Here is a 25,154-nt window from a genome sequence, read left to right on the forward strand (position 1 = left end):
GTAGTAAGCGCACGGCCATACCAATGTTATAGTATGCACCGATCTTTTTAGATAAGATATACATAGATATACATAAACTATCCAAAATTTTTTATAAAAAAATCTAGAAATTACATAGAAAAAAAATTAATTAATTTTAAATTAAAACTTATATATAAACAAGAATATTATAATTTTCTTAGAAAAATTTTAGTTTTGATTGATGCAAGAATATAGATAAACAAGATATTATAATCTTCATAAGATATTTAGCTTGAACTGAACAAAAGTAAAATACTTGCATCAATTCAATCACATCAAAATTAAAATTTTTAAGAAGATTATAATATTCTTATTTATATATGAGAATATTTATTTTGATTTAAGATTAATTCTTTTTGTGTGTAAAAAATTGTCGAAAAAACTAAAGCTTTAATAACTAAAACAAAAATTTTTTTTCACATTCATTTCAAAATAAATATGCTTTGAAATTATATTTTTAAACATTACTTTCATTATTACTTAAATCAATTACTAGTATTAAATAAAATTAAAATTAAATAAAATTTTATAAACTATTCTTTCTTTTTTATTTCATATAAATAATTTGAATATATCATCTCACATTGAAAATTTATTTAGTAATTAATAATTTCATTTAGTCAACCGACGTGATTGAATATTATCATTATTTTTTATGATTGGGATATATGCTTATTACATTTTTGTATCACTAAAGATGATTCAAATTTGAGTCGAAATATTTGGTTTTTTTTTTTATTAATAAATATTGTTAAAATTAAAAATATAATTGCGCACTGTTTACAGCGCTGATTCTCATTAGCCATTGTTCATTAAATAATTATTTCAATTCTTAGAAAAATGTGAAAACATTTAATTATATTTTATTACGCAAATTATATATATATATATATATATATATATATATATATATATATACATATATATATTCGGTAAACAACACTGTATGCAAGTGATAGTACATTCTGTATATCTGTATATCATGCGAACTGTTATTTCTGTAAGTTATTGCGCGAATCCAATTGCACCTGTATAAAAACTATATGGAAAGAATAATAAATTCTGAAAAATGCCGATATAATTTGTTTCAGATGCACACAATGTGCACAGTTTAATCGAAACTACGTTCAACGAAATCCATCGAGATATATGTAACACAAGTGTACGCTGCACCTGTGATATATATAAATATAATACACCTGTGATCGTATAACATTTGTGACTCGCTAAGTCGTTTTTGTTTGTTATCAAGTGAAAAATGAAAAAAACCTTCAAAGAGGATCAACAGACGTATTTTATCTCAAAATATTCGCTCATTAACTATTAAATTTATAGAATCACTATATCATGATAACGAATAATATTGAACAATACATTCCTTCGAGTCTATTTTGTATTCATTCATATACGTTTCTGCACGACTTTCATAAAATGTAATGCTGTTAGACTTTCATAAATTCCAATATCGTTGATGCAAAAAGTTCTCTTGGTCGATCGAAAGCTGCAACGTGGTTTACGATCGAAATCAATGGAAATATCGTGCTGATATGTGCAACCGATGCATTCGCGAGTACCACGGTATGCATGTGTGTGTGTGTGTGTGTGTGTGTGTGTGTGTGTGTGTGTGTGTGTGTGTGTGTGTGTGTGTGTGTGTGTGTGTGTGTGTGTGTGTGTGTGTGTGTGTGTGTGTGTGTGTGTGTGTGTGTGTGTGTGTGTGTGTGTGTGTGTGTGTGTCAAATACATGTGTATTGCCATTTAATCAAAGCTTTTTGTGTATAAATGCGATTGAATACGTTCAATGAACCGCTCCCCGGGCGTCGCTTAAATTGTTAAACGAATTTCATTTCGGTCGGCATTATATCGCTGACCGACGCTATCCACGACTTATTATTTCGTTGATGCCGCATCACACCAGCGGTGAGTTCCATTAATATTGCCTTAAATACTTTATTGAAGTTAATGGAGGTTCGTGATTATCTCTTAACAAATTTTATATTTATATAAAACGTCGCTTTGCGTTACGACGATGAGACGGTGTGGTGCACGTGTCAAAACGATTAATCCTTCATTCGCATATCAATTATGCTGAAATTACGCCTTAATAATATTAAGCTTTTGAAATGTATTAATTACCAGTTGGTTTACACACGAGATATGTATATTAAGTGCATAAATCAGCGCGTGTGGAACAGCACTTCGTAAATAATCATAAACACGTTAGCGAATTTATGAACATAAATCGAAAAATTTGTAAATGCTTTCAGAATGCTTTAATTATACTTGTATACACAAATATAATTTCAATATCACTTACTAGCTGATAGGTCATATTTCCAATATAATGTAAATTGCTATTATAATCTATTTATATAAGAAATAAATCTCAATTTTAACCGCTGTTTAGAAATAGGATAATTGAAATTTGTAGATTCTTTATATTTGTCTCGCTGTCTCGCCTATTACACGTTCGAACTAAGTGTACATCATGCGTTCCTGGCATGGGATACACGCAGTAAACACATGCTCCGCGGAATTCGCGATGTAACTCACGTTCCTCGAAATTAGGACGAGAGAACGTTGTTTGTCGCGCACGACTCGCGTTCACTTCTTGCGCCCGATTGACATAGATCGCTAAATAGTTCGATAGCGTTTTCCGGCATCGCCTTTACCGTCGTCTCGTATTCCGAACGAAATTAGTGATCGTTGTCGCATTTGCCGTGAGAAGATTTCCGATTTCGTATTCTCGAAGATCTCCGTTGATTAACGCGAGAAGATTTCTGCTGTGTCATCCGCTATTTCAATAGCTGAAACTACCGAAAGCTATACCGCTCTCCTCGACCTTTAATTATGTGCATGGTGAATAAACCATATTTTTGCAAATACAACGAAATTGTTCGATACCCGATCTTTCCGCCTTGATACACGGCTCCTTCCATATAAAGAACTAGGTAGGTAGAACTAGCCACCCGCGAACAACCGCTAATGAAATAATTCCGTGCAGTGCCAGCAAATAATTTTGCTCAATCTTATGTATATCTATTTATCTACACCACACACACACACACACACACACACACACACACACACACACACACACACACACACACACACACACACACACACCACACACACACACACACGCACGCACACACAAAATATTTTATTCAAATGCAAATATTAACATTGCAACCACAGCTTTGTGAAACAAAAGTTCAATATGCTGTAGAAAATGCAAAAATTATAAACGTCAGAGTTTTACAGCAAATACATCATATATTTAAATTACAATATCCGTTATACTGTAAAATATTTCATGCCAGAAATATTCGTGATTGTCGAAAAATATAAGGGTATCGAACATCGAGATTTTATCAGTTTCGATTTATCGGGGATATTATTGCACCGTTCTCATTCGAGAAAGTGCTTGATTTCGGGCGCATTGGGTCAATTTCCGAAAAAAAGCCATAGCCTACATGCATGTATATCGCGCACGTAGCTGACATTACGATGTCATTCTGCGAATTCACTCCAGCAAAATTTAATTTTCCTTTTCATGAATTGAACTGTGATTGGCTCCTCTTCCTGAATAGCTGTGCGCCGAGCAAGTTTTGCTCGCCACTTTGCTCGCTTCCGGTCATAACCCGATTCGTGACAGCCTATGCAATCTATTGATACCCCTATTGGACTTTCATACTCTCGACTTCTGCAATTTAATTTTCGCAAGGACTTCCACATTACTTCTGTGAAGTCGGCACTTCGTTTTTAGAATTTCAGATATAATTGATAGAGTTCTCTTTCGTTCCCTTTCAGAATCATTCCAAAGTTTTTAATAATTCAAAAAGTTAAAAAAATCCAATTAAATATAAAAACTAGAGATCTAAACAACAATTTCATATCTTTATTATACAAATGGAACTGGAAAAATGAAATAGATAAATGGAAATGAAAAATTGAAAACTTCTCACATTCGCGGTTGCGATATATAAATAATATTGAAGTATATATATATATATATGGAAAATACATTGAAGTTGTAAAAAGATAGATTGGCATTCTTGCTATTTGCGAAATTCGCAATTATGTGCATGAAATAATAGCGATTTATAGAGAAAATTATATATACATTTGAATAGAATGGCCCCACAGGAACAAATATACGGTAATTGTTCTCGAAACTGTGTGGGTCATCAAGGTCCATCTATCTCAAGTGTATCGAACGAAATTTTTGTCTGTTTGGCCTCGGTCAGTGACTCCTGTATTTTGTAATACCTAATGTTCACGACCTCATCAAATCATGTTCGTGAGCAAACAATGCCACGGTGTCAAAAATCCCCTAATCACGACCCTGAAATTAGTGGAATTGGAATTAGTTGTACGCCCATAACACATATAGGAAGTAATTTAAAACACACTAAAAAATAAGCGGCGAACATTTTGCTATCACTTTAATCTTTATGATTCTTTTTATTTTCATTTAGTAGTTTAAATTAATAAATAATTAATTAATTATTATAAAATTAATAAATTAAAAAATATTATTATCATATCTCTTTGAATGATTACATCGCGTATAAACGCGTTCGTTTTATATAGATATAAATCTATATAAAACGAACCCACGTTCTAATAAGTAATTACTCATAATTTACGTGAATGTCAATTCGTTATAAGCCAATCTTATAACAAATATATCTTATAACAAATATGTTGTTCTAATAAAAAAATTATTACCGTTTACAGCAAACGTTATTAAAACCCGATAAACTTAACGTGAAATATCAGACTGAGATATTTTCAGTGTGATTGTAACCATGACGAAATTAAACTTCCGTGTCTGCCATGCTGTCTCGTCTACGAGTCTCGAGACGAATCCGGTTATAGGAATACTTCGCGTTGTCTGATGAGTACCGGTAATTTGAACGATGTCCCGCCGCGTCGTAGGTGGACTTACGACGAGAGAGGGGAAAACGAAGAAGGTGAAGTGACACGAAAGTGCGCGGTGCTATAGATGCGAGAGCCACATCGTATCGCGGGACAAAGAGTGGGTCAAGTTCAACGGAACGTGGATGGAGTAATAGTGAAGTTACTTTCGCTTTCATATCCCCGCAGCGCGTACCTGTGATCGCACATGCACCTGCACAAGCGAACTGCACTTGGACGTGCGCTTGCACATGAACGTGTCCTCCCCTTCATACTCGACTCCCACGTGGACACACGTGTCCACCTCATCGATTTATACAAAGTTTGAGAAGCAATTAGTGTAATTGCATATTCATAAGAACATGGACATTAAAAGTAATTATTTAATTAATTTTTCACACGATCAGAAAATTATCAAATCTATTCTATTAAAATATGAATATTCATAAATTCGATGTATAAAATTGATATGAGAAAGTTATAATTATCAAATCTATCCTATTCTATCTAGAATATATTATAACTATAATATCTACATTTCACAATCAGATCAAATTCTCGCAATTTTTTATCTTACATTTAATAATATACAGAGTACTCAGTATGTGTTTTTATTTCTTCATTTGCTTTAGTTCTTACTGTATGCTACAGTACGCATCTTTGTTTCATCATTATGTTAAATGAAGTGTTTTTCCTTTTGGAGAAAAAGCCGAGGGAGCTATCATAACAAGGAAAAACAGAAACTATGTATCAATACTGTCAGCTATTCAAGTACGTGGTGTTCTACATTTTTTTAATTGATCTCTGCGGGTAATCTTTTTTTTTTTTTTTCATTAATATTCATTGACTATCGCGCGACAAGAGATAAATATCGGGAATGGTCCCTTCTAGAATCTCATTGACCTATGCAAAAAAATCACGGACTCGATTTTTATCCTTGGAAATCCAGTAACTAGATGTCGAAAGTTTGCTAATGTCAAGATAAACATGAGATAAATTTTAAGATACTCGTAGATTGCTCCTTTTCTAGGCAGCTGAACTATTTCTTTCAATTCCTTAGGACGTTTCATTACTTACCATTTTTCAACTTTTTGATTCGCACAAGTGATATATTAATAAGATATTACTAAAAATGGTAAAGTTCAAAATTGTCCAAAATAGAAGAAACAAATTTTAATTATATGTAACTTGTTCATTTCTTATTCAAATTTATAAAATTATCATCGAAATTACACAGAATACACACGTACACATTTCGTATAATTGCATAATGTAACAATTAGCTCGTGAATACCGAAAAAACGAAACGGTAGAATTTTCTTTCATAATCAAACTTGCAAAAAAAAATCAAAACTTCAATAAATATATTTATATGTACATATATATATATATATATATATATATGTTCATATATATATATATATATATATATATATTGTTGCATATATTAGTAAATATATATATTAAATACATATAAAATTTAATATAAAAGATATATGTCATATGTATATATTTAATATATATATTTACCAATATGTGCAATATTTCTTCAACAATATGGGACAGTGATAGGCACATGGAACCTATATTCCAAAACTCCAAAATCATGGCACATTACCGCGAAGATAGAAGTAGAAATCGGAATTCTCTTGGAACCCCGCCGGGTATAATTCTCGTGGACACTATTCTACCGATGGGTATTGCACAACCTATTACGAAACTCTCGTGGACGACAGCTCCCGTTTCCTGATTATCCTGCCCACCTGTCACAGCGATTACTCGTAGATACATAATCCGATTGCCGTTTGCCGATGACAGGCAACGTCGTACAGAACGTATGCACGTGCGAGCTATGATTACATACGATGACCGTGTTTATTCGCCGCAGTAACTGGTGCCGGACCGTCCGAAGATCTGGGACCGCGCGTGCATTTCACGTAACAGCAGTATATACAAGTTTCATAATTGCAATCACGATCTCTGACGCTACTGTACATCGCAAGCGTACATTTCGCGTCTAAAAGCATCATCAAACGCATCAAGTCAAATTATAAATACAGAAAGAATATTCAATTTGACTAATGCATATTTTGGAAATGTCAGATTTAGTAGATATGTTCTCTTCGTTATTTATAAAATTCTTTGAACGTGTTATATATGCAAAATCACTTTTAATCTTGTTACCGTATCAGTAAATAATAAAAGCATTTCTCGTAAACAAATGTATATTTTAATTGTTCCAATTAGTACAAGTAAATGAAAATAGACAAGTAAAATATCAAATGTTCTAAATTGTAAATTTCAAAATTTTCATCTTTGTGCTACATATAAATTTTTCTCTCTAGACCGTTTTATTGATCATAAACGTCGTAATTGACTATGCCGGTTTGCAATAATATTTATACTACATGTGGCAAACGTGAATACAACTGAAACAAGATTTATAGAATCACGTGGTAAACCTTGGCACGTAAAAATTGATGGAAGCTATAAATCAATTTTACTTTCAATACATATGTGCGATTAAATGCTCGCACATACTGGTCGACGAATTTTCGAAAATTCGATTATTGTATCCTTCGACCCTTGATCAATCTACACTTCCTCGCATAGACTTTCGTTTAACGCTCCACCTTGAAATTCACCAGGGTCTTCAGGCTTTATCGATGGATTTCCGCCGCGAACAAGCATGCGGGTGACACTGTGTATCGATGGTCACGAGTCGTTGTCAGATCTGAAGTTCATGGTCTCGCGACACACCACGCATCGCGGAAAGCAACGACAAGGGCGATGACAGAGAAAGAAATCGAAACGAGAAAGATGTGATCGTGCGTGGCACGATGTATAAAGAAGCGCCGGCAACAATGAGAGTGAGACACTTTTTGATCGTCTTCTGACAAAGGCTGCTTTTCCTTTAGGAAGCAGTCAACATCTGGGTGTGTTTTAAAATTCACGGTTAATATTAAAAATTTATAGTTTACGTAACATGTATTTTATGTGTATATTACAAAATAAATATATCTAAAACATATATAAATAGTATAAAATAAATTACATATATAATTTATTTTATATTTTATATATATATATATATATATATATATATATCTTAAATATAAGAATTAACTGCAAATACCTGCCGAAAAGTGTCGATTGAGTTTGAGCAAAACTGTAAGTGAAAACCAATTTGCTTTTCAAAGGGTGTATTTTAAAATTTATTACTACCTCTGATATGTATACGTTAACTATAGATTTTCAATACTAATAGTAGTACTAATAATAGTAATGAATCTTAGAATACATCCATATGTGTTGATTATGTGTTTCCTAAAGAAAAGCAGTCGAAGCCTTAGCGGAAATAAAATGTTTGGTATGGAGTATTCAAGATTCAATGTATTGACGTTTGTTTTGTTCTTCGGAATTTTATTCACATGGATTCAGGCTGAATACACTAACTGTAAGTAGATCCTCATCAATTTATTTTTGCTGTACTATTAAAAAAGATATTACAATATGTAGTAAGTGGGCAAATGAGAATCAGCGCTGATTCTTATTTGCCCATTTACTACATCATATCTAATACCGAGAATCACCTCTTTAATATTTAGATATTATAATGTTTCTAAAGAATGTAATATTACTTAAAAAATTAATTCTAAATTCTAAAGAATATAATATTACTTAAAATTATTTAAATGCACATAAAATTGATGTTTATAAAAATTAACTAAAAAAAGTTTAATTTTGTTAAATATTATTTTTTAAATCTGAAAGCTAAATTTTTAATATGACAGAAAAATATTCTCTACAAAATCAAAACGATAATTATGGATGTGCTTAAAAATGATGAAAAAATAAATCATTATTTTTATAATTAAACCGAAAATTATTTTTTTAAATTTTATAAAATAAACATTATAACTTAACTTGCAATACAAACAATTCTTAATGTATAATATTTGTGTTTAAACTTTACATTTAAACTTAAAATATTACAATTTTCTTTGTAACAATAGTATTTACGTTAATTACATCTATGCATTTTACTTTCAATTCTGTATATATATATATATATATATATATATATATATATATATATATATATATATATATATATATATTACATTTCTTATTCTCCAATTACGCGAATGTTATTTTATTCATTTTGTGTTGTAGCGTGCAACTCGAAATATGATGCCATACTGGGTCTTATTACGCCCAGTAATAGTAATAACGAAATGTTCATAAAGCATATGTACTATCACGTGCAGAAGGCGCTCTTGTGTACTTATTTTCGTAGCTATCCGTGAAGTGGAACCTAAAGCCTCTTCTGTGGTTCTCAAAGTTTAGGTAGCAAACTTACTTTATCAAACTACACAACATCTATAACAAACTCTGTATTAGTCAGTTCACTCGAAACTCTGAGAAGCTCGCCAACTATTCCCGTTGCAATTAATTTTTCGAAAACTTATTTACTGCGTGACGTATAATACAGCATACCTTACTTGGTTATTATTATTCCGAGAAGTTTGAATAACGGTCTTATTTTAATTCTAATAGATCACTTCACTACTTTATCCATCACATGGATATAAAAAAATATTTCTTTGGATAAAAATTATTTTTTGTAATTTCTTTTGCAATTTTTCTCATAATAACGATAATTTATAGTTTCAGATCTACAGTATCAATTCTTTTTTTTAATATTGACAATTATGCACTTATAAAAGTCTGTGAATTTGATAAACTCAAATGACTATGCGGATCAATTATTCCTATGAAGAAGACAAAAAAAGACTTCGTATTTTATAAACATACAAAACGTGCAATATTAAATGTGCTATTAAAAATTGAAATACGTTCGCTACTTTTATTGGAAACAATATGGAGTAAATAATTTCTTTGTTTAATAAACGAAATACGCGTATCATAAAGTTAATACAGAATCGGAAAAGCGTTTAATCGAACGTAATTTAATTTTCGTATATTGCTAGAATCTCTAATAAAATTATCGAATTATTTATGAAAACGATAGTAAAATGAAATATAACATTGTATGATTATTATTTCATAACTTAACTATATCATTATTATTTCATAACTAGCGTACATGCTGTTAGCCAGATGCATTTATCATGAATAATTGTCAATTTAGTTATCTTAAAAAAGATTAAATTATGATAGTAATTGCGAGTAAATGAAGCAGTATAGAAGATTATTGGCAATTTTTTGCAAATTGATGAACCTTTTATAAAGTCAGGTGTATCAAAATTTTTCAAAAATTAAAAAAAGAATACATATATATTATAAGTGCATTTTATATTGCAATTCGTTGTTGACTCACTGCCAATGATGAAATTGGCCGACAACGTCCGCTCCCAAGCTTTTCTGTGAGTTTCGCGTCCATTTAACCGGAGTGGAGGCATTAGATGGTGAACGGAAGTCAATGGAGAATTCGAAATAGAAGCTTGCGGATTATGGTGAAACACCGGAAGTTAATAAACCGAATTTAGTGTTTGCCATTAGCGTAGCGAATATTCGCTCCCTGCCAACCGATACTCAAGAGTAACTTAACGAGAGAACAATGCGGAAAAAAATACATAACGAAATTAGACATAGACATCGCGAGATAGATCAATGTATTTCCGTCATAATTTATATAGACTTTAGATAGATTAAACTTCCTTCAACTAATCTAGAAATAAAATCGCTAGTAATAATATCGATTGTACTATTAAAAAATATAACGTAGTTAAATAAAACGGATGTTTTAATTTTTCGATAGACCGGAAATATTTTAACAAGTTACATTTTTACTATTGTTTAAGTATTTGATGCGACAGACGACAACCAAAAGGCGAAATGTTAATGCATGCTGATAAAAGGTACCGAGCACACAACTAATCGAACTAATATGGTTAATAGAGCTTGTTAATCATATAATTGTAATCCTATTTGTAATTTATCTGATTGTAGATAAATTATATGCCTTGCGAATCGCACGTTGGTGAATTTACACTTACAATTAGTTTGATTTTCCATTTGCATTTGTTCGTTAAACGTTAAACTTTATAAATTATAACGTATTGCATATTGTAATAACATATTGCATAATTCAAAGTATAAGAAAATTTCTTACGAATAAATCTTTTAAGAAATCTCAATTTTTTTTATCGAGACACATTTTCTAGTAAACTGGGCATGTATCTGTAAGTAATTGTCTTTTAATATCTATCATACTTCCATATTTTTGCAAACAAATAGATACAGGGATGGATAAATATTTCATTCTGTGTGTCAAAATTCGACGGCCAATCGACCGAACGATCGAGATAAAATGCATGCGCTTGGAAAAAATGATAGAATTAACGCGCCGCAAAAAATTGTCTCCCATGTTGATTTACGTCCGAAAAAGCTACCGTGCTAGAGACAGCGCGTTGATAGATTATTTGAACAACACGTTCCCGTGCATAATGCAGGTTGTATAGAGTGTCATTATCTCGTTTACAATTCACTCTTTAGCGCGGAACATCAGACAGAGCGCCGGCGTAAATTTAATAAAGGTAATTATTTGTTTTACCGGCATTAAAACGGCCATTTCTATTAAATATTTAGGCTATATATTATGTGAAAGCGTAGCAAAGTGGTTTATTTATCGGATCGATAACTGCCTACCAACCATTCCTTCACTTAACAATTGCATTGATTGTTATTGGGCATTAATTTCACGCATCGTGACTGGATAATCAACCGTGAGATTATGCAACATACTGCGGGTGCGATATAAAATTAAAAATAATTACTCTTTTATACTGTTGAGGCTGAATAAAATTTTGATAATTATTACCATTCGACAGGTCGTAATCAGCATCTGCCGTCCATTAAATAAATTATTTTATCGTATGCTTGAAATTCTATACTCAAAGCTTGCGACGGAGGTTATTTATTTTGCATAAATATATACTTCGATATTATTAAAATATTTTTCACGAACTCGGTTGACTCGTTTTAAATCCCGCAATTTGTAAATAAAATGTAATCGGTATTACATGGAAAAATATTCTTCGCATGAAGTATTCGACTCGGACACTACCGTTATTTCAGTTGATAAACAAATTACGTTTGCACGCAAATTACGTTGCTGTTACGTCGCAGTTTACGATCATTCAAATTTATGATCGCGTCGAAAACCGAAAAAATGTGGTTTATCACTAACAGAAAAAATAATTACATATTTTATGAAATTGAGGAAATAAACTTGGTAGAGTGATGTTGCGAAAATTTTCAAATTATTTAACAGAAAAAAACACAGTTATATTTTTGGTATCAAGGCTGTTATTTGATAGATGATACGTTGAATGTATGAAATGAATAAGCAGATAAGCCTTACTAAAGACCGGAAGAAAAAGTATATGACCTCAGTTGAGTAACTCAACGACCGTTCAAAATCTTGATGGTATCAAGAAGGTTTTTTAATCCATTCGAGATCACATAGGCTTTACAAACTTCTGACAAATTTATGATTTATTGCAAAAGATATGAAAAAAAGATAACACGAAATATCCATTATAGATGCATTTGCATGTGATATAAATACAAATTACAGAGGCACATTTAGAATAAATGTCAGAATTTACTACAGCCTCTCTTTATATACATACATACATATATATACATATATATATATATATATATATATATATAAAATATACATAAATTAAGATAAAAATGTCTAAATTCTTTTTATTTTCTAATCATTTAAAAAGTATGTATGTCGAATATGATAAATCATATTATGAGAATAATAACGGTCTTTGGATATTTCTCACATTTGACAGGAAACAATTTGTACGCCATCATAGAGATATCGAATTTGTGAGATTTATTGGATAAAAGCGAATTATCTGTGATGATATAAGTACATTGCTCTTAATACGTGTAAAATTGGATCGCTCCCGCTTTAAAACATTGGCGCGTTAAATGCATTACACAGATTTTGAATTTGTAACAGTCTGAATTGAGAGAACAGAGAGAACACTTGATATAATTACTTGGTGAGTAATCTATAAAGTACTTTTTATCTCGTTGGTTTTCCAGGTGAGATATTAAGTTCGAAATTGTTCCGACAGACGTCCATGGCGCGACAGATGTCTCCAGATTTATCTTATCGTTAGCAGAGAATCAATATTGAACGAAACTTAAACTTTTTTATATCTAACATATATACACAAGACAAAGTACATTGCAACATCGCTTAAGGATTATTCATATTTCATTCATACTTAAGGATATTTCATTTTCATATTTAAGGATATTTCATATTAATAATACTTAATTTCTTCTAATATAATTTTCGAATTTTTCTCCATTGATCATTTTAATCAATTATGAATGTTGTACAATATTTTCATCACTCGATGACATGACAACGTCGTTTCTCACCCTTATATCTTCACGGATTCGCGTGAGATCCATTTTGCCAATACAACAAGCGCGATTTCGACTGCCAAGATATCATCGATTTACGACCAGTGCTTCTCCAAAAACACGTGAAAAGAGAGAGAAAGAGAGAGAGAAAGAGAGAGAGAGAGAGAGAGAGAGGGAGAGGAGGGAAGGAGAGAGAAAATTTCTTTTTTCGACACTCCCCAAGCACAATCGACTCGATTGAAAGGATAAACGGAGGTTTGGTGCCTCCGCGCCAAACCTGGTCACCAAATCGAGGCATCGGTCGTATTATCATGATCGCGGCCCCAGGCTGCTTTTGACATATCTATTACGCGTTTCGGAATAGAGGCGACTTCGAATTCTATGCCACCCGACGCCTCCCTCCCGGCCGCTTCGACGTGCTTTCCTCGCCCTGTTGTAGAAGAGCGACGGGAGGGGGGGGGGACGTGCAGGCGTAGAGGTCCAATTAATCAGTCGGGGCGTGAAACGAGAGGAGGATTGACTCGTGGAGGAGGGAGGGGGAGGATACAGAGCGAGAGGTACAGGGAAGAGGGTAACCGGGTGGTTCTGCACGCGGGGCAGGGACGTCGCAGGGATTGTAGTGACAGATCCGCCGTATCTGTCCCTATCTGCTCGAGGCATTAAATCCGTGCGACGCCAAGCGCTATGCCGCCACCAGAGGGGATCCGCTCAAATCGGTTAACATTTCGGTAACGCGGCGATTTCGAGTTTCAATTAAATGTAACGCCGTTGGCAGACGTACCGCGCCGATCAGGTCGCGCCAAGGCGGATTTTAAGACTGCAATTTCTCCGATTTCAACAAATTCAATCAGAGATGAAGAAAAATTCGTAACATATTACTTTCAAAAGCGTCTATTTCTTTTCCAATATATTGTCAATTGCTTCTCATTTAATTGAGCCAATTATTTGTTTCTTTTCCAATTACACATATAATTAAAGTTATAAAGAAATACAAATCAATTTTGTAATTTCTTTTAGAAAAATGAATTCTTTTTAATTAAAATTATATTTTATAATTAAAATTATATTTTTAAAATTATATTTATATATTTGTAAATTTAAAAATACATAACAATAAAAAACTTAAATGATGTCTTAGTAATAATAATTTAAACAAAAGAAATTGTTAAAAATAAATCATTAAAAAATTGTTCACAATTATCTTTCAATTATCTTTCAATAGCCAAAACGATGTAATTGATGTAAGTTAATTATTATTGATTAATAATATAATTTATGATTATTGTCTATAACATTCTATAATCGTTGATTGCAATGTGCTTTTACAAGCTTAAATAACTTTTCATAATATTTCAATTAAATGTCTCAATAAGGATAATAATTTACATCGCTAAAAGTTAATTAAGTTAATTATTTTTCGAAAGTTTTCTATGCAACAATCAAGATCATTTTTGCCTGTCTCTTAATTTTTTGCAATATTTATGCTTTATCATAGATATTATGAAAGTTTATCATTTTATAATCATTTTATTATGTTATCATTTTATAATATCTATTGTAAATTTTTTTTCAAAAAAATCCTATTATCGCATTAGTTTTTTTAATAATTTTCGGCAAATTTTACGAGTAGAATCTGTTACATCCTTAAAATTGATCGTATTGTCACATTGGTGATTCTGACATTCCTACCATAACGCGGAAGTCGCTCTACTCATTTACGCCACGTCACGAACATTAATCATCAGATACCAAGGAGGATCGATAACCTGTCAATATGCTCTCGTCAACAAGAGTGCAGATGGTAATTCCCTACGGATCAGAATAATCGAAACATGAAGCGATGACATTACTAATAACATTTAATAATAACTGTAATACTTGAGGTGATCCTTGATTTTTTTTAGCTTTTCAGATAAACTCGTAAACAATGTATTGTAACCATTAAAGCGGATCAAGTAAATGAAGTAAGAAGAAACATAAAAAAAGCCATAAAATTCTATAATTTTCTATATTTTAAATATAGTATTATTTATAAATATTGAATAAATGTTGCATTTCTTTAAAAAACCTATCAATAACCTGTCAATAAATTTTTGTATAGAAATATACAAAAACGAGGATGTTAAAAATGCACTGCGAAAACGACGTATTAATTGGATGTCCAATTAATTTCGTAAAAGTAAAATGTTTTTCTGACTTAATAAGATAGAAGACTAACGACGAGGCGATGGTGTGGCTGAAGAATATCGTTAAACAGATTATACGGCGCATCGTATTTAATTTGGCGATTTTCTAGATTCTCAAGGTGCCAATACTTGTCTTTGCTTTATTTATCAACAAAAAGAAAAAAATAAGCTCGAGTCAACATTTAAGACCGTGCCGTTATCAATTGACGTTAGTGGATGTCGAGCGAGTTGAGCATTTACATCACATCTCGGAACGCCATCACCGAGGCAATTAATTGTTATCGAGCATTAATCGAGGAAATCCGTATTTGATAGTGGCAGATGTTCCATGCGGCAGGAGCGAGAGACGAGAAGCAAGGATTGTCGGAGGTCAGAATGCGGCACCACGTGAATTTCCATGGCTCGTGAGCATAACAAGAAAAGGAGGTCACTTTTGTGGTGGCGCCATCGTAAACGACAAATTTGTATTAACAGCAGCGCACTGTCTATGTTCGTGAGTATTGTGACGAATTGTATTTCTTTTTTTGTATACAAAAATTGCAAATTCTTAATATTGACGCGATGGTTCGAAAACTAATTTTTAAATTTTAAACACATAGAAAACGTTTAAACCTCCCATTAATATTTATATTAAACAAGATTTTACATGAGAAGTTTAAACAGAAATTTTTCAAAATTGGAAGAAGTATACAACAAAGAATCTAAGTCTTATGTATAATTAGTTATGTATAATTATTTCAATTTTGTATTTTTGATACATATTCTTAATTTCTGTATATATATTTTTATTTTTGTAAAAAATAAACGTGCTAAAAAAAATTAAAAACTAAAAGCTAAAAAATTATATAAATAAGAATATATTATTGGCATAAAATATAATATAGTTCGTTCTTAATTTTGCTTGTATTCCTGTAACAAATTTTCAAAAGATGCATCTTCATTAACGAAGTACATAGTCTGTAAAGACTAAGTCCTTTACAAAGTAGGCTTTAATTTCAACGGTCGATCTAAAACTTACAATTTCTTGACAACTTTTAATAGGATGCTCGTATATTAAATCTCGTTAAATCCGCCGGAGGCTTGATTATTATCTGAAAGGTTATCTATGTATAAAATATTCCATTTGATTTTATCGAAAATTATTACATTTCAGTTTTGTCAATTTTTTACTTAATAATGATAGATTTTATTTTTAAAGTTTAATTGATAAGACGTTTAATATTAAAATTGAAAACTTGTAATAAATGATAATAATTTTTGACATGGTAATTAAAGAAAAAATTACGATTTCTTTAAATTAATGAAAGAAGAATTATTCTAATATTTATATTAAAAATTCCAATTTTAATAATTCCATATTTATATTTAATAATTTCATATCTATGTTCCATATCGATTTTCAATATTGTTTTGAAATTTTTTAATTCAGATTTCAAAATATTAACAGTTATTCAAATTTATAATTGCGGTAGATATGTGCAAGTCTATCTCATTTGCAAACTATCCAGCTTCTAAAAAAAATTGTATACAGCGAAAAATAAATCATGTCTTCAAAGAGAAAAGAACTTGATATGCACGTATAAAAATGATGAAATGATGAAACGTAAAGTCACTGCAAAATTTAACCAAAGTTACAGAAATATTCTTCTGCTGTTATTGCTAATTAATCAATAAATATATATCGCTTCTAATAATAATAATAATAATAATAATAATAATAATAATTTAAGATAGACAGATAGATAAAAATGATTTTTGTCATTGATAATGATTTCTAGTTTTACCTTCGGACAATACTAGTCAAAGTAAGCGAACGAGATTTAAATAAATCGTCTTTTTTAGAAGGCGCATTATAAATAAATCACTATCACTGCGCGGCAGACGAGTTGCACGGCTACAGTAGCGATATATGCGGGACAGCTTTCGTGTAGATATAATTAAACGGGCGAACAGAGCCATAGCTGGGTGGGCAACAAAACGTGCAGATATTGCGTATCCCTTTCGGTCACTGAACAGATTACAGAGGGACGGGATGGAGAGGGCGATAGGGGCTGTTCGGGGGCGACGAGCAGCCGTAGAGAGAATTCAGCGTCGAGCTTTGGCGTTGTAAACCATGATTGCGTGTAGATTACAGACCACTCAGTAATTGCTAGCGGCCATGCAAAACGCATGGAAAACGTTGCAACAAGATGCGAGGAGGAGGGAAGGGGAAAGGAGAGGGAGGCGTGAAAATGAAGGTGACTGTGTTCACTATCGTCTCACTTTACCCCCCCATCCCTTTCTCCCTTTAGTTTTTCTCACCGCTTGGTATCATTTACGCGCAAAAACGGACAACCCGACGCTCACCAGTGATATCTAACGCCTCGCTGCGTCAAATTTATAGCGACTGGATCCCTCGTTACCGTGTATCGAAGAAAAAAAAAATTGGGATAAAATTCATTGCAGCTTCCTCTTGGCATTTTTAGTGATTCCAATTAATATAAGCGCAACAGTGGATGATCGGTTTAAAAATATTGTTATATAATCTAAGATTTTTATTAAGTAAAAATATTATTTTCATCCTATAATTATTTGTTTCGATATGTTACAGAATTAAAATTTTCAAATAACTTGTGAATTGCTAGAAAATTGAGTTATTAAAATTATTAAAATATTAAAATTAGTTAAATTATTAAAATTATATTTAAAGAAAATATAATAATAATTGAATATATTTTACCAAATAACGTATAAAAGGTCTTCGATATAAAGTAAGATTTATATTTAAACATGACTTATAGCTGCACGAATAGAAAATAGAATTCGCTAGATTAGCAAATGATTAAACAAATTATAACACGTTGCCCTATCGAACTGGTGACACGGCAACCAATTACTATTAATACAATACGTGCGCTGTGAATAATATGGTTGATTAATTGTCAAGCAAGCAGATATGAATTATGTCTCTATAGTGATACAAGAACTGGCAGCCTAGCAACGCAGCATCGATATTTCTCGTTCGACAATATCCCACGGTAAATTAATGTTCAGCAATACCTTATTACTAATGTCATTCTGCATGCAACTCTGCATTGCGTAATTCACGGACGCATTCGTGTACCGATATAGTAGTGCCAAGAGGGCCGCACGATTTAACGAGCCGGACCGAAATTAATTTCAATTGATTTCCCGATTCAGCATCCAATTAATTTTTAACGAAGACGCCAATAAAAAATAATGAATTCTATTATAGTTCCGGATAGCAAATATTATTCACACAATAAGAAGAGAATGCAACTGGAACGGTGTTGATTGAACAATTTAATTAAGTCTTATCTTAATTTATTTTAATAGATTGAAAAATCTACGTTTAATCCTATCTTTTGCTGCACTTGTTTTTTAAATGAATGAAAAAATAATATGGCATTTAAAAATTAATAAATTAGAATATCTGTACTTTCTATGTTTTCTGAAAATATATTACTCTTGAATATATATTTCATACATAAATTTATGTGTGTACATATGCATGTATATATGTATATATTGCTGAAACTAAATTAATAATAAAATTTTATTTTATCATGATGATCGAACAAATATTAGAATAAAATAATTATATATACATATATATATATGTTTTTATTTAGATATAATGAAATATTTAATAATCAAATAATTCACACTAATGACTCAATCATTATAAATCAAAGTTCCGATTTTTCTACAGTATATCCTTGGTAATACATCTACATATTGGATAGAAGAGAATAATAAAGTATAATTTTTTGACAAATTCTACAATGTATTTGAAATAAATAAATCGAATTTATCTGAAGCAAACATTTGATATAATAAATGTTGGTTTATTACATTAAACATTTGCCTAAACAAATCAGCATTGTTGCAACGGCTGTCGCAATGCATCTCATCGCAACGAGCAAGCAACCCTCCTTCGCTGCAACCCGCCTGAACGCTCGTGCATTTTAATTGGGAAGGGCGCGACGTCGAGGAAAGAGAAGCGAGTGCCGGAGATGCATTGAAAGTAAACCGTATAATCCGTGAGTCGCGGAACAATAGCGGGGACTCGACGACGATGGAAAGGTCCATTAAGGCGGCTTTGTAAGGCGCGGCGGCGAAACAGGACCTGGAAACTTAGAAAACGCTCCGCGATAAACTCCAGAAGAGCGTGAGGGAAGATGTGCAAGGGGTTATTGACGAAAGTGGGATGGTAGAGGCTTGCGAAACATAGTCACGAGATGCGGGAGACGGTGGTGGAGGGTACGGATGGAGCGGATAGTCTTGATGGAGGGGGGGTGCCGTAATATTGTTAATTATTCAGAGGCACTGTGGACCGATTAATTAACTGAAGCCACTCCGGCCGAGTCAGGCATTCAAGGGAGCTCTGCAGACGCGTCGTTCGAGCGGGACAAAAATCCCGGTTAAATAATTACCAATGTCCAAAGGAAAGAAACTGCGAAAGAGCTGGAATTCGTCGGCGCAGTTGAGAGAAAGGACGAAGAAAAGAGCGATGGAGGGATACATCAGCGGCAAGACATTTTTTGCCTCGAATGAATATGTATTTTTGGTACCCAAAACTCTTGCGATAATTACTCGCCGTGGACTCCTTAAAAAAATTAAATGAGTAATAAAGAATATTATTTTGTTTTTTGCTCACGATTTTTACGAGAATAAAAAAACTTTGTGAGAGACGCATAAGTCGAACATATCGCAGTGTCTCAAATATATTAACAGATATTTATATTATTATTTATTTCAAACTTTTTATGTATACTTAAATCTAATAATTGCCCTAAATAATAAGGTATTTATTGTTCGCAAAATAAATCAAATCTTTTTTGCTTCAATTTCAGCGGCACGAATAAGATTCCGATAGGGCAGTTACGCGTCACTCTGGGCGAATACAATTTAAAGGCTCCGGAAGTGCCAGCCGCAAGACACGAAAGCGTCATAAACGCGGTGTTGCATCCTGGTCACAGGTGCGGCAAGTATGTGGATGATATTGCTCTGCTAGAGCTTGCTAGACCGATCAGTTGGTCGGAAAGCGTGAAACCCGCATGTTTACCTGTGGCCACAGGCCAACCAGGGTATAGCGCCTTCGGCGGTGTTGAAGCTATAGTAGCCGGATGGGGATGGCTCGGGGAAGATAGAAGCAAATGTAAGTAAATAATTGTCCCTCTTTCCGATACCAATTACGTACAGGGGATTAGCTCTTATTACCCAATTAGCCAATTGCATATCTTTGATACCTTATTCCCGTAACGTCATTATTCATAAAACTATCTATCTAAACTATCTAAAGTTTCGTTATTTCATTAAGTTTCATTATTTATTCTAAAAGTTTCATTATTTATTGTCATATAATATTGCATAATTTAAAAAAAATTTCCTACTCGAATATACCGTCTAAAATATTTAATATCGCGTTAACGTGACTGTCAAGGGCGTTCACTTTCAATTTCTGTCGATTATCAATTATTTGGAGATTGGCGCATTTTGTGCATGAGCGTGATTGCATCATATTTCATGGACATTGAATGAATCCCTGTTAGGACACGGGGAGGTCCTACTTGATCGTCGACCAAGTTGCGAATAGCACGGTCTTCATAAATACCTGAGATACATCGGTAAGCCTGAAGTTTCGATAAATCTTATCACGATAACGATCGGAGCGACGAAACACGCGCCAAAGTTTCCATAATCACCAAAGTTTCTAGAAGCGTTGAAGTCCCATAGCGTGGAAGTATACCAATTCTCTCTCTCTCTCTCTCTGTCTCTCTCTCTCTCTCTCTCTCTCTCTCCCCCCCCTCTGTCCCCCTCTCTCTCTCTCTCTCTCTGGAATCAATAAAATGGAGGTCATATTATGACAAGGTCATATTATTTATAAAAGGAGTCATCAACTTTGTACGTTATTTCCGAAGAAAGTTGTTTTAATCTGAAACGTTGTATTGGCCAAATACGCGTTGAATTTTGATGAAAAAGCTTTAATAAATATTTCAATGAACAAACTTGTTAAATATCTCATATTCAACATTTTTCTAATTTTACATATTTTACAATATTTATGTATCATCCTATAATCAATTTGAAATTGACATTATTAATTAAATATTAATTAGAGCTCTCATAAAATCGTAACAAAGCATTTTAGACATTACAATTAATGCAACAATTAGATTATAACGTAAACGAGATGTAACAGTAATTATTATTAATTAATTTTATTTATACATACACAACATATCACGGTTTTCCGTGAATAATGCTCGTAACGTTTTCATGAATAACGCTTTGCGTCTAACTATTCTTCATGATATGTCAGCAACATAACGTCTGCATTTAAACATGTATCTCTATAAAATGCAAAAATTATAAATATAATTTTTACATTATTTTAAAACATTTTCCCAAACATAATTACAGACCACTAAGTAAACCTATTTCAATATTATATCTATTTCAATTAAATTTATTTTCGGATGTCCCATGTTAGAGCGATAATAAATGTTAAAGTAATAATTTATAATCCGTAAAAGTCACCATATATATATATATAAACAAAAAAGTCATTATTTTTTAGACAAGAGAGCAGACGTGCTGCAGAAAGTGGACGTTCGCGTGGTGGCGAACACTGTGTGTGGCGAGTGGTACGCGAGTCAGGGCAAATCAATCCAAATTGGACCGAAGCAAATGTGTGCTGGCTGGGAGGAAGGACTCAGGGACTCGTGCTGGGTAAGTAAAAAGACGTTGCAAATTTACGCGATCGCGCCAAACGCTCGCATGGATAACTCATTTTTGCGTTCACCCGCCGATGCTCGCTGGCCGCCGCTTGTCAATCGCCCGATCATGGAATTCATAGTTCGTCGGGCGGGCACGACGCGAATTTCAATAAATACCCACAGTACCGTGGTAATGCGCATACAATGCTGTTCGGGCATGATAGCCGACCACGCTGGATGATACTGGTCCCCGGTAATTGGATCGTATATAATTGCATTGGCCTCGCTCTGCGGATCTCTAGCATGGACCGGTATTTATGCGAAATTGTGACAAGGACTGGAGAAGGAACGATAATTCGTTCATTAAAAGAACGAAGAGAAGAGAGTATTGTGTAAGCCACACGAAGAGCATTGTTGTGATTGTATTGCGTCAATTGCTCAATAAGACAAAAAGATTTTTATGTGCAAAATTTACATTTACACGAAAGAAATAAATGGTGTATAATCAAATAATTATTTTACATCATATTTATATTGTAACAAAAAAAAACAATTTTTGAAATAATTAGCGATATGTAATTAAATATATGTAGAAATTTTCTAAAAAAAGAAATTGATATAATTTCGATACAATTCGGTTCAAATATATCATCAATGCAAATACATAAATATGCACATATATTATACTTATTTAAAAATTGCCGTTTTTTTACATTATAAAAAAAAACAGAAGTAATATACATTGTATAACAATGTCATGATAATTTGAGAATCGAACATGATTTCCTTTCTATTCCCTTGTCTCGTATCCTTCTTAATGGGGGATGAGATATAGGGACACCTTCCCCACCAAGCGAGTACTAAATTCATGTCGTCAATTGAGACTAACAGCAGTTCCCGCAAAAGCATTCTCCCGCGGGAATACTATCAGGACATTACCAAGTCGGCGTCCATTGGAACAAAAATGAGAATACCACCCTCGATCTCGTTCCCGATAAGTTTCTTTCTCGCGTCTTTGCCGCGCCCTTATCAGCAATTTATATTTCCTTCAGACGAAGATATTCTCGAGAAAACAATCGAAAACGGACGTATTGCTTCGAGATATATCAAGGAAGAGCCGAAGTCTCGAAAGTACAATCTTGCTGAAGGTTCCGATGGGAATTGAGATGTGCTAGATTTCCTGTTTACCTCGTTTGCGCGAGAACTACGATTGGCAACTATAAAAATTGATTTTAGGATATATTGAATGTAGCACGAGCAGAGTTGAAAAATGTTATATAATACATTTAGCGCGCCAAAAGATGATCAATTATTATTTCTCTAATAATTTCAGATATACTTTTAATATTTACTACGCAAGAGAGGACTTTGGATACGTAATATGATCACTGTTTTTAACTTAATCTTGTTTTAAAAAATAAATTACGGATCTAAATTATATTACGTTTATTATTCAATGGAAATGTTTAACAAATTCGGTGGTATTCTTTATCGAAAATTGTGGTTTTCTTTAACAAAAATCGAGAGATTTTTAAATTATAAACAATTAAATACTTTTTCTTCTCCAAAAAAAAAAAAAAAAAACGAGAAAGAAATGCAATATGCAATTGTCTGAAATTATTCAGGCAATATTAACGCATTGCGCGAAATAAACTGGTGACAATAAATGTCGGACCGTTAAAAGCTCGTTTCCATCTTGAGAATTCCCACCGACGAGATTTACGATCCGGATCCGCGTGGAACGATACCGAAACCCATCGTGATGGATACTCCCGCAACCCTGCAATCCGTATAGAGCAAGTGGAATTTGCACCGCATCGTTTACCATAACCACGGAAGCTTACGGGACGACTGCACGCATCCTGTACTTTATTCTAGGCTGACAGCGGCGGGCCTCTGATGGTCGGAAGTCGCCCTGCTGGGCCCTTGATGGTCATCGGAGTAGTCTCAACCGGTATCGGCTGCAGCAGACCGCAACTCCCTGGCATTTACGTGAGGGTCTCGGACTACGTTTCTTGGATCACGCAAGAGGCACAATCTAGTCGATAAATTACAACGCGGAAGAGAACGCAAAAACGAGAACGCAAAAACCGATTTCACTATTTTGACAATTTCTGCTTCCATAGATGGAAATTATTAAGATTTATGTTACCAATATATTTTATTATATTTATGAAATATGAGAAAACTGGCTAAAAATTAACAAATGTGATAAATGTGATTTGTCTGGAATAGCGGAGGTATTTATGTTATATCCACATCATTATCATATTTATTTTTAAAAGTTTATTATGCAATATTATTTTTTATACAAATATATGATAATTAATTTAATAATTAACATTATATTTTTGAAATTATTGTTAATGAAATTATTGTTAAATTATGGACAAATACGTCTAAATTTAAATTATTTTAAAACACAATTTTTAAGTCTGTACATATATATTTTGTAAAAAGATCAAATTAAAATAAAAGTAATGTATATAATGCGTTATGTAACAAAAATGTTAATAATCGATAGCTTTTGATATATAGAATATTTAAATAATCTCGAACTAAATATACAATCATGTTTTATTATCATATATCGATTATATAATTATCCATAAAATATGGATATTATTTTAAAAAATATTGTTTTTAAAATATGATTTTAAAATATGTTTTTAAAATATGCAAGAATTGAAATTGTAATAATATTTAATATTTATTATTTATTAATATTTATTATCGTGCTAAAATATTTTAAAATTGCCTATAAAAGATTGTAAATTTAAATTATAATTTATAAATTATATTGAAATATATAATCATGACTAATTCTATTCTAGCATAAAATTTCTCTATCAAAATATGATAAATATAAATTTATTAT

General features: G+C 32.4%; 1 protein-coding gene and 2 long non-coding RNA genes across 7 annotated transcripts in view; 2 read left to right on the plus strand and 1 right to left on the minus strand.

Annotated features, from left to right (window-relative positions):
• LOC148936121 (uncharacterized) overlaps window positions 1–6,821 on the minus strand; it is a 36,805-nt gene extending 29,984 nt beyond the window's left edge. The window contains exons 1-2 of one of the 2 annotated variants that reach the window (XR_016140004.1): window positions 6,472–6,821; window positions 4,145–4,366 (exon numbers count right to left, since the gene is read on the minus strand). This is a non-coding gene — a long non-coding RNA (uncharacterized LOC148936121). Of the gene's footprint in view, window positions 1–3,899; window positions 4,367–6,471 lie in introns of those variants that run through there. The other variant, XR_016140003.1, reaches the window with a different exon arrangement.
• On the plus strand, window positions 1,788–24,877 carry LOC105428874 (uncharacterized). Of its 4 annotated transcripts, none has more exons than XM_089080501.1 (6): window positions 7,199–7,896; window positions 8,275–8,398; window positions 15,870–16,047; window positions 20,411–20,715; window positions 22,138–22,289; window positions 24,155–24,877. In XM_089080501.1, exons 2-6 carry the CDS (start codon window positions 8,305–8,307, stop codon window positions 24,323–24,325), a joined length of 900 nt encoding a protein of 299 aa, XP_088936627.1. In that variant the 5' UTR covers window positions 7,199–7,896; window positions 8,275–8,304; the 3' UTR covers window positions 24,326–24,877. The 4 variants fall into 4 exon arrangements, with proteins under 4 accessions (XP_088936630.1, XP_088936627.1, XP_088936629.1 ...); XM_089080503.1 differs by having other exon boundaries at window positions 7,199–7,877; window positions 8,280–8,398; XM_089080502.1 differs by having other exon boundaries at window positions 7,201–7,877.
• Window positions 4,766–6,294, plus strand: LOC148936122 (uncharacterized). The gene is made up of 2 exons (XR_016140005.1): window positions 4,766–5,316; window positions 5,574–6,294. It is a non-coding gene; the product is annotated as an uncharacterized LOC148936122 (long non-coding RNA).
• Window positions 24,878–25,154: the final 277 nt, after the last annotated feature.

This window comes from Pogonomyrmex barbatus, unplaced genomic scaffold (genome assembly GCF_055798465.1).
Source record: "Pogonomyrmex barbatus isolate J1 unplaced genomic scaffold, ASM5579846v1 scaffold3, whole genome shotgun sequence".
In the NCBI taxonomy this organism is placed as follows: domain Eukaryota; kingdom Metazoa; phylum Arthropoda; class Insecta; order Hymenoptera; family Formicidae; genus Pogonomyrmex; species Pogonomyrmex barbatus.